The sequence below is a fragment of the Osmia bicornis genome, chromosome 7 (assembly GCF_907164935.1).
Source record: "Osmia bicornis bicornis chromosome 7, iOsmBic2.1, whole genome shotgun sequence".
NCBI classification, from domain to species: Eukaryota; Metazoa; Arthropoda; class Insecta; order Hymenoptera; family Megachilidae; genus Osmia; species Osmia bicornis.
In genome coordinates this window covers 5,800,660-5,811,445 of record NC_060222.1, presented here as the reverse complement: position 1 = coordinate 5,811,445, position 10,786 = coordinate 5,800,660, and the positions used below count along the sequence as shown (strand labels likewise).

Here is a 10,786-nt window from a genome sequence, read left to right as displayed (position 1 = left end):
AAACCCAGTTGATGAAAAGTGTCACTTTGTTTTTCGGCTGTTGGCAAATTCTCAGCGCCCAAAGGTAATTAAGGGCAGACAAAACAGCGGTCGCTTCGTTAAAATTTTTCGCACTCATCATTTTTGCACTACACTTCTTTGCTTGCTTCGTTCGATTAGAATACAAATTTACAAGAACGTTGTATATTTTTGCAATTGTCAGTATCGTTGGTAGAATCCATTTAGATAATGAATAAAAAGAACAGGTAGTTTTATTGCTTGCACCTTGCATCATTATGGTTCACTTAAGAAGATTACTTGAATAATGAAAAAATGAATATTGATGATTCGATAAGAGGAGAGGTACAAAAATTTGATTACTGATTACAGGAAATGTTGATTAAATAAATGAGGGAAATTGAGAAGAAATAGGGGCGGTTTTGTCTCAGGTGTTGCGAGAAAATCAATACTGGTATCGAACTCTAAAGTTCACTATCTTTGAATGTACTTTCAAATAAGAAAAATTAAATAAAATTTTTCATTTAACAATATTTCTGATTTTCATATTGAACCTAAATTGATTTCTATAATTGCCTGAATATTTCTCAGCCTGCTTTCCATATTTTTCCGGCAATTTTCTAGCATTTCTGGATCTGTAATGTTGTACGAATATAATTTTGTCAATTAGTTGTTGCTTGTTAGTTATTGTCTCTGATGCAATGCAACGCTTTAATAATTCCCATAGATTTTCTCAGGGTTGAGAAGTAACTCGTTATTTTTAACGAAGTTACAGTTACAGTTACTTATTTTACTCTAACTTAACTTCGTTCTTTTTTTCCGTCTGTAACTGTAACTTAACTTTAGTTACATATTTTTGGTAACTAGTAACTATTTTAATAGTTAGTTTAAAAGTTACTTTATATATATTTCGATCTTCATAATAAAACGAAAAATGTCCCTATTTAGAAGATTTATTAAGAATCCGTTCTGCTGAGAGTTCTCCAATTCTTGAACAAAATCTCGACGACCACGATGACTTTTTTACTTTTAACAAGCAAACCAAAGAAATTGAGTCCGTACAAGAAGAATTGTATCGGTTCTTAAAATCGAGTAACTGCAATATCAGTATGTCAAACGATTACAGTGCAATCAAGAAACATTTTACAAAATATAACACGGCACTTCCGAGTAGTCGGTGGTTCCGTCATAACGCCACAAAGAGGACACCTCCTTGATGACATAATTGAATACCAAATACTGTTAAAATGCAATAAAAACTTTTATTAAAATTTTGAGTAAGATATTGGGTATTATTGAGTATTATGCGTAACTTTATAGAATTATAATTGTAGCAAGAAAATAAATTTATCAGTGGTCCGGGGTCCTTTGACATATTTTTATTTTTCATTTTTATTCCAAAAAAGTAACATAACTCGTTACTTTTCTTCAATAACTGTAACTGTAACGAGTTACTTTTTAGAACTGGTAACTTGTAACTGTAACTAGATACTTTTATAAAGTAACTTTCCCAACCCTGGATTTTCTATTGGGTTTATATCTGGTGAGTTTTCAGGCCACGGTAAAACTTGAATTGTTTTATTAATTAGGTAGGCTGTTATGGATATATTTCACATAATAGCATTGGAAACATAAAATATGTAAGTTTTCCATCTGTTCATAATAATTTGATCACCCACTGTAATAGAGGATAGGAAAAAAAGAATAATGGAAAGGAGAAAGGAATTCGATGAGCCGTGAAGTTGATTCCTTCGTTCACTGGAAGGTCTGTCCACTTTGATGATCGCTGGTAAACAGAAAAATAAAGTGCGTTCGATTGCAAGAAGGATGGTTATGCGACCATTTCGCAGGGTGAAACAGAGGATTTAGGATACGCGTGTAGTTGGGGTGCGACCATCCCCCGGGGACGCTCTTCTAATCCACGAAACAAGATTGATTTAACAGTTCCAAAGCGATTTCGAATAGTTGCATTTCAAATTTATTCGAATAAGTATCCGTAAACCATTAAGACATGATAAAAAATTGTATAACATTTTATTAACACTTTGATGTCCTTATTTTCAGATCGAGAAATGTCGCTTTGAGCCATCGTGAAAACGAAAAAATCACATCAATTTGAACGTATTCCATCTGGTTGAAAGTTGGTCCGATCCAAGTGTCACGACACTCGAGGAAGCTCTGCAAAAATATAATTCTTCCGAGAAGAGGGTTGATTTCCTTCAAGCTTCGAGGACATGATTCAAATAGGCGATATAACAGATGGCCAGTCGTAGAATCTCAATTTTCGACAGCTTCTTGTCCGGTGGCAAAGTTGGAAGAAGTTTTCTAAGTTCCGCAAACGCCAGATTGAACGCTTCCACTCTCACCCTTTCTCTAAATTAATTTTATTAATTATTAGAGTAACAGACGCTTTGAACATGATTCTTTTTTTTACCTCGTTGCGTGTGCTGTTCGATATTTCTGCGTCGCTCTTCTGCGTCGACGTCTTTCTTCGCGCGAAAGGGTGCCAGCACCTGGTGCACCCACCCCGTTCACTACCACTCCGTGTCCACCGTTCGCCATTTTCTCTTCGATTGAAGAAACACCAGTTTCCAAGAAAAGAATTTTCCTTGTACAATTTCCTTGAATTTCAGTCACTTGAATATGTTCATTGCGAATGGGGGCTCGATTCGTGTGAAAGGGGATTTGCACGTGGAACGTTCATTTTTGGGATTGATTGCTGGAATGATATTTTGTTAATCAATTTTTCGAAGCATCATTAATTGAATTGGTGATAAGTGTTGCACTGGGTCAATTATTATGATTTTATGAGCACCGGAGGGTGTTGAATTAGCACCCTTAGAGACTAACCCCCTGGAAAACACCCTTTAGGCAGAAATCGTCCAATTCCCTCGGGAATCGCGTTCAAATTCGGAATAAAGGAATTCGTGGCGGAAAATAATAAGGTGATCAAATATTTGTAGGTAGAAAGGGTTGATTCTTGTGTTTGTTTTTCTTCTCAAAGCAGATCACAGTGGGTTAAAATTGGATGGTTAATAAAATAGAATGGGAATAAATAAATCAGCAGAGGACCAAGGTTGCGTTAAAGGAAACATAGTTTCGGCACCCATGGGGCTCTTAAATTCCGACCGATTCGATGAAATCTGACGAAAGGTGGGATTGTATTATTCAGAAAAAACCTTGTCCCTGTGTTTCTCCTCAATTATTCACGCAGAACAACTCGCCGCTCTCGTTCGATCTGATTCTTATGGTAAACCAGCGATTCGTATGGACATCTTCTCGTGGTTGCCTTAATATTTGAAGGAAACCACCAGATTTCGATACCATTTTACTTCTACGACGCGCATTTCCCTCGATTCACAACGTTCCTCGAATAAATTCCAATTCGATCGACAGGAGTTTGTATTTTTTAAGCTAAGGGTAGTTTCTAACGAAGCGTTCATTATTCAGATTTGAACAAATATTCCCTTTTTCGCACTGGTTTTCACTTCAAATCTCCGTAACACAAAAGAGTAAGAAATCCTTTGAAAAATGAAACTCACAAATTGTCACCGTTTTCATCCCCTTCCCAATTTCTGCATTTTCATTTTATATTCACTATATTTACCTTGTTAAATATCAATTTAAACGGTGACTTTCACTCAAGGACGATCACTCGACGAGATCAGCAACGTCTCTGATAAGATCTGCAACTCTCGTGTAGGGAGGTTGCACCCTTGCGAAGAGGAGCGAGGATTATCTTGTCATCCCTTGAGCCACGCCTTCGAAAACATCCCCTCGTTGTTCACCCTTCGACAGATGCTCGCTGCCTCTCTCTCAGCAGCATCCCTCGTGTTCTCCAATGAAATCGCTAGAAACAAGGGATGAGACCGCCCCAAACTGGCCGCCATTCTGTTGCTGGCGAAAACGATGGAACGTTTTGCTCGTTAGCGCGAATGGGTGGACCATTTTATCGATCATGCGATTTTCCTGGGTTCGAGCCTCCGATTAGAGGTGTTCTTCTTTGGGCAGTACCTTTGTGTCATTGTATTCCTCTGTTCTTTTAAGGCTAATTTTCTTATGGATAAGTTTTTGGAACTTACTGTGGTTTTTTGGAAGAGGAATATCGAAGGTTTTATTAATTACAATTGCAGTACAAAAAAGTGTTAAGCTCAAAGGGGTTGTTTCCTAATTTTTTTATGGATAAGTTTTTGGAACTTTCTGTGATTTTTTGGAAGAGGAATATCGAAGGTTTCATTAATTACAGTTGCAGTACAAGAAAGTGTCAAGTTCAAAGGGGTTGTTTCCTTCTTATGAGTTTTTGGAACTTTTGGTGATTTTTTGGAAGAGGAATATCGAAGGTTTGGTTAATTACAATTGGAGTACAAGAAAGTAGCAAGTTCAAAGGGGTTGTTTCCTAATTTTCTTATGGATAAGTTTTTGGAAGAGGAATATCGAAGGTTTTATTAATTACAATTGCAGTACAAGAAAGTGTCAAGTTCAAAGGGGTTGTTTCCTTCTTATGGATAAGTTTTTGGAACTTCCTGTGATTTTTTGGAAAAGGAATATCGAAGGTTTCGTTAATTACAATTGGAGTACAAGAAAGTGTCAAGTTCAAAGGGGTTGTTTCCTTCTTATGGATAAGTTTTTGGAAGTTCCTGTGATTTTTTGGAAAAGGAATATCGAAGGTTTCGTTAATTACAATTGGAGTACAAGAAAGTGTCAAGTTCAAAGGGGTTGTTTCCTTCTTATGGATAAGTTTTTGGAACTTTCTGTGATTTTTTGGAAGAGGAATATTCATTAATTACAATTGCAGTACACGAAAGTGTCAAGTTCAAAGGGGTTGTTTTTATTTTTTCTTATGGATAAGTTTTTGGAACTTCCTGCGATTTTTTGGAAGAGGAATATCGAAGGTTTTATTAATTACAATTGCAGTACAAGAAAGTGTCAAGTTCAAAGGGGTTGTTTTTATTTTTTCAATTTCGAACATTATAATTAGAGAAATTGTTTGGACAAATTGCAAGGCGTGGATGTTAAAGGGTGAAAGAAAAAGCGTCCGGAGCAATCAATGTTTTGTATATTGAGATACATGTTACACGAACGCGACACGTGTCTCGCGTTTATCTTTGTAACAAGAGACGAGATGAGGCGAACCGCATTCTAATCGACTGCTTCTCGATTAATGTCTTTGTTGGTCGTCGGTGTCATGAGATAGTTCACGCTTCGTTATTTTAACCCCTCCATTTTCAACGCCTTTTCTCACCCCTTCAAGAGGCACGCGACTTTTGACAAGCGGAGTTTTGAAAGGAAGGGGACGAGAGATTGAGATTGATTTTGATTAAATTTCCAATGAAAACGGTTGAAATAATTCGACGAATTTCCAAAATAACTAGTATTTTAAGAAAAACTGAAATTAGTCTAATTTTTGTAGTTTTATATGATGTACCATTAGATCCTTTGTGAAATAGAGGGTGCTAACGTAAGGGTGCAGCACAAACAGGGTTGCACCATCAGTGAAATAATCAATATTCCAGTATCGGTTGATATATAAGAGACTTGCGGCACAAGCATGTGTAAAAGTTATAAAAATAATTAATTTGGATAGATATAATAATACATAATTTAGTTAATAAATCATTCTAAAATTAAAAATTGTAACTAAGTAAATTGTAATAATAATAAATAAATAAATAAATAAAATTATATACCATATCTACTCGTAAAAGTTATAAAAAAAAAATAAATTTCAATAAATATAATAATACATAATTTAGTTAATAAATCATTCTAAAATTTAAAATTGTATTTAAATAAATTGTAATAATAATAAATAAATAAAATTATGTACCATATCTAGGCGTAAAAGTTATTAAAAAAAATAAATGTCGATAAATATAATAACACATAATTTAGTTAATAAATCATTCTAAAATTAAAAATTGTAATTAAATAAATTGTAATAATAATAAATAAATAAAATTGTGTACCATATCTGTGTGTAAAAGTAGTTTTTTACAGAATTTTTCCAAGAATATATTAAGTTCGAATGTTGAGCTCCCAAATCGCGATTTCATTTCCCCTTTTCCTCTTCAATTTATCACTTTATTTTAATGAATTATTCTTTGCTTATTGATTTTATACATAAATCATATTTCATATTTGCAATTTAAATACGTTCAATTTATTTAAAACACCATAGTCTGCCATAGATTCTTAGTCTACTAAATATTTCTCAGATTGCAATGGTAATTGTTTTCTGGTCTCGGCTTCTATCATTTTAATTGTAATCGAAATTTGGATGTTAATTATATTTTCTGTTTCAGCATTTTATTTTTGAAATTTTTACTTAAATTTTGATTTAAATAATTACATTTCCTATTTCAGAATTTTATTCTTGAAATTGTTGCTTAAGTTTTGATCTTAATAATTGTTTTCTGTCACAGGATTTTATTCTTGAATTATTATTTTCTCAATTTTTACCGAATTTCATCGTTTAAATTGGTATTTAATGTTGTCTGCTTCGAGGAATTTTATGATTTCAGGGTGGGTCACTATAGTAGCCACCTCCACGTGGCGTGACCTGGTAATCGGTATCATTTTCTAAAGATTATCTTTAGAAAGGAGCATCATTCTCTAAAGATAATCTTTAGAAAATACCGAGCTAAGAGCTACTATTCGCGTTTTAGTCGAAATATCTTTTATTTTACAACATTTTCCTTTAGATATCTGTTTACGAAATAAATTAAAAAATATACTTTTGCATATTTCGTTTTCTCCCTCTTCCCAAAACGCTTTTGGATCTAGCCTTAAATAGTTGTCAAGTGCAATGTCACAATACTAGTCAGTGAATTTCTATAGAATCATCCACGTCGGACACAAAAGATACTCTATCAATATACAGAGATTAATCGAGAAATTTTTCATTAATCGAGAAACGATACGATTCTTTTCTTTTTATCCCGTTTCCATTTCTAACACATTCGGCCAATAATCGTTGTTCGATCTTCTTTCGGACTGCAAGGTGAACAAATTCCTCATGGTCGTGCCAGAAACTGTCGGTTGCTCGTAATCGTTCGATTGTCTGCAATGCCGATTCGACATTCTTTTCCTTGGTTCCCGGCAATTGGAAACGAAGATGTTCACGTTCTTCGACCATCTGGCTTGCCATGCACGTTTTATTTCTGTCCTCACCTCAATGTTTAGCAGACAGTACAATAAAGCCACGAATGAACCCTGAAAAATAGTGTGAAAAATCCAATGTTCTTTTATGTACAGAATCAATAGTAGATATTTTTTCAAAAAATAATTTAGACATAATTAATACAAAGTTTCATTACTGTTCAAGGAATAAATTCTTTCTGAATTTACTAATTTAAGTAATTGAAGTAACACCAGATGAAATATCATAAATTAAATACTTGGAAAGAGGCGAAGAATTGATCACAGAAGAGCCAGACTAATTCCACACGATGATCCTTATGATAAGAAAGACCCAGGAAAAGAGTATAATGAGCCCCGAACAGAGGCACCAAGACCAACGTAGATTTCGCCCACCTGCTGTATATAAACCCATAGAATATTTTATTTGATTAAAACCCAACCCATAGAATATTTTATTTTATTAAAACCCAACCCATAGAATATTTTATTTTATTAAAACCCAACCCATAGAATATTTTATTTTATTAAAACCCAACCCATAGAATATTTTATTTTCTTAAAACCCAACCCATAGAATATTTTATTTTATTAAAACCCAACCCATAGAATATTTTATTTTATTAAAACCCAACCCACAGAATATTTTATTTTGTTAAAATTCAACCCATCGAATATTTTATTTTATTAAAATCCAACCCATCGAATATTTTATTTTATTGAATGTTAATCGATCGGTATTAACTTACCTGTACTGCATCTTCTTACGTTGCAAGTGCACCGAAGTTTTGAATTTGATGAAAAGCACGCGTACTATGTTGATGAACAGCAGGAAATTGAACTAAAAATTTTTTATTATCTCGTTTAATTTTTCATAAGTTTGAAAATAATGAAATGAATAAGAAAAAGAGACACTTACTAAGGTCGATATCATGATGGGTATTCTTATAAGCAGGAACACAGAAGGATTATCGTGGGTGGTCCAGCAAAGTGTATCCTCGATCGTGGCACGAATAATTATCCAAGGAACAACCACGAAAACAGGCAATCCTTAATTAAAAAAAAGAAATTAATAAAACTTTTTAATTAAATGCGTCATCTATACGAATATAATCGTACCCCATCCCATTAGAATGTATAGATTAATCGCTGCGCTGTCGGCGCAAAACGCCAACACAACCAAGTTATGTAAATATAACCCTTCCATAAGAATCCAGGAATAATTAGCCACGATGAAGAATTGCCAGGCGCTGGTGATCGTCTTGCAGATCAACGTCTGGAACTGATCGATTCAATGTTATCCTGGAAGCGAATGTTTTTCACGGTCTTTCGTTTATTTTCGAAGACGATCATGGTATATTGATATGTCTGATGAAATTATGGAGAAGTGTGATTAATCGAGTCGATTATGACTAAATTTCCAGCAACTCGAAGTATCTTGCTTTCGAAAAGAATCAATTTTCGAGACTTTAATAAAGTAAACGGTAGGAAGATCATTTACGAAACAAAGAATTTACAAAGAATGGCAAATAATTAAGCGGGAGTCGTTTCATTTTTTACGGGCTGTTTAACATGCCTACGTTTCGTTGCTTGATAAAAGCATTCTTCTCGTCCACGTAGACCACGTCCACAGCTAAACCTACGCCATCGACGAAAATCCAGTCTCTGATCAATGCCATAAACGCTCTCATGATGAAAGATGCAAACAGATGCATGTGTAATCTGTTCCTTGGATTTCGAAGCTTTCTGCGGTGAAAGAATAATCGTTTCAAATTAGAAATTAATATTATTATTATTATTATTATTATTATTATTATTATTACTATTATTATTATTACTATTATTATTACTATTATTATTAGTATTATTAATGTTATTATTTTTTGTATCATCATCTCCATCATCATCATCATCATCATTATTATTATTAATATTATTATTATAATAAACGGGTGGGTACCCTTTACATTAAATATGAAATAAGAAATAATAAAATAAGAGTGTTTGTAATTACCTGAGCAGAGAAAATATTATCATTGCAATAATCAACATGGTAAAGGATGTGGCGTATCCTATCTGGGAAACGATCCTGACGATGGGCAACCATGTCTGTCGATAAAAATTGCATTTAAGGAAATTCAATCTTCCATATGATATTTTTCTATGAATTTCTTACGTCCAGTAGAAAAGACTCAAAGTTCCCGTAATCTCGCGAATGCGTCATTCCAATTCCCAAATCGGCGATGGTCTCCATGAGGTAACGAGCTGTGAACTCGTCGGACAATTCGCACAAACTGTAATTGCTCCATGGAATCTCTTCCGTGTTCTGGTACCATCGACCATTGGCGAGGCAAAGCTTGCTGGCCATCGCGAATGCACGATTGTTCGAGTCGAAATCGGATTCGGGAGGGCAGGGTAAAATCGCAGTGGTCGATGCCTTGGTGTACGGCCAGCATAGCAGTCCATCGAACGACGGGGGGCAATGGTGAAATCGTGGGCTACCATTCTCCAATGTTACGTTCAGATCTAACACAGAGTTTTAATTAACCGTAGGATTATTAATCCGAAAGCTCAGTTTGATCGAACTTACATTCGTTCATCAATTCGCCGCACTTCCGTTTCTGTTCGACGAAGAACCCCTCCGCTTCCGACGTTACATCCGTTTCCGTCGTATTCATCCCAGTAGCACGCGGTTTTCTCACGGACAATCGCGAAAGTAGTTTTAAAAATAAAGATAAAGTCTGTCTAACACACTTGGAAATCTATATGGAACGATAAATCGTTTTGCAACAGCGCAGGATTGCTCGTCTAATAAAAGAAAACGAGACGTTACATTCTCAGAAGGGCGTGTTTTTTAAGAACCGAAAAATACTGATGCTACCGTTTCGAAATCTGAACGCAGAATGAGCAGCAAGTGGAATACAAGCGTGTTTGCAATGCTGCCTCGCCTTCTTCTTTTTGCTATCGTCACTCGGGGAAGGGACAGGCTGAAAGTGGAACAAGTCGACGAACAGTCAGACAAGAAGGCAAGCTTGCGTATCCACGTGCTCGTCGGTGAAAATTCCTTGAAAATACACGGCATCGGTTGTGAATCATGATACCAATAGGGAGAGAGAAAGATTCTATAAATTAATTACTTTGATACATTAAACGCATTCGATTGATTTTTCTCTAAAATGATTCTTTATAATTCCATTATTTCAACTTATATGAGTGATGTAATATGTAATGAAAAAGAACAGAAATATTGGTATCGCGTTAAAAGGGACTATTATTGGTTTGCATAAATAGGAGATGCAGAAATAGAGCCGGAGGGTGGCTATTTTCAGCATATGGATAGGAAAAAGATTTTCTGTAAAGATAAGCAGATACAAGATTCTTTCTAAACACAGTGGAATACATTTTGCTTTATGTAAAGATAAATAAATACCGGTTCGATTTAACATCAATCGTTTTGATCGGGCATTTGTTTTTTCATCGAATTTTCTGGTTGCAGAAAATTCATGGATGTCTTCTCTTTTTTTTCTATAAATGTTTTAGTTAACACCTATATTTACTTTGAAATGAGCTGAACATTGGCAATTATCTTATGCAGTTTAGACGATAAATATAATAAAGCAAATCGACTGTCTAGCATCGGTATCATCCATCA

General features: G+C 34.7%; 2 protein-coding genes across 2 annotated transcripts; both read right to left on the bottom strand.

The window, feature by feature from the left end:
- Positions 1-2,216: 2,216 nt before the first annotated feature.
- On the bottom strand, positions 2,217-2,559 carry LOC114875392 (helix-loop-helix protein 1). The gene is made up of 2 exons (XM_029185610.2): positions 2,432-2,559; positions 2,217-2,370 (listed from the first exon to the last, which is right to left on the bottom strand). Exons 1-2 carry the CDS (start codon positions 2,557-2,559, stop codon positions 2,217-2,219), a joined length of 282 nt encoding a protein of 93 aa, XP_029041443.1.
- Positions 2,560-6,355: 3,796 nt separating this feature from the next.
- LOC114875358 (secretin receptor-like) lies at positions 6,356-9,812 on the bottom strand. Its single transcript, XM_046286538.1, has 9 exons — positions 9,725-9,812; positions 9,311-9,660; positions 9,149-9,243; positions 8,715-8,880; positions 8,254-8,416; positions 8,054-8,184; positions 7,884-7,975; positions 7,395-7,533; positions 6,356-7,209 (listed from the first exon to the last, which is right to left on the bottom strand). The coding sequence occupies exons 1-9, from the start codon at positions 9,810-9,812 to the stop codon at positions 6,931-6,933; spliced, it is 1,503 nt and encodes a 500-aa protein (XP_046142494.1). The 3' UTR covers positions 6,356-6,930.
- Positions 9,813-10,786: the final 974 nt, after the last annotated feature.

Excerpts from the sequence above, each read along its gene's own strand:
- LOC114875392 (XM_029185610.2), bottom strand. The coding sequence starts at position 2,559 with ATGGCGAACGGTGGACACGGAGTGGTAGTGAACGGGGTGGGTGCACCA. Across the intron at positions 2,371-2,431 it reads CGAACAGCACACGCAACGAG|AGAAAGGGTGAGAGTGGAAG; the intron begins GTAAAAAAAAGA and ends AAATTAATTTAG.
- LOC114875358 (XM_046286538.1), bottom strand. The coding sequence starts at position 9,812 with ATGAATACGACGGAAACGGATGTAACGTCGGAAGCGGAGGGGTTCTTC. Across the intron at positions 9,244-9,310 it reads TTGAGTCTTTTCTACTGGAC|ACATGGTTGCCCATCGTCAG; the intron begins GTAAGAAATTCA and ends TTTTATCGACAG. Across the intron at positions 7,534-7,883 it reads CGTAAGAAGATGCAGTACAG|CAGGTGGGCGAAATCTACGT; the intron begins GTAAGTTAATAC and ends GTTTATATACAG.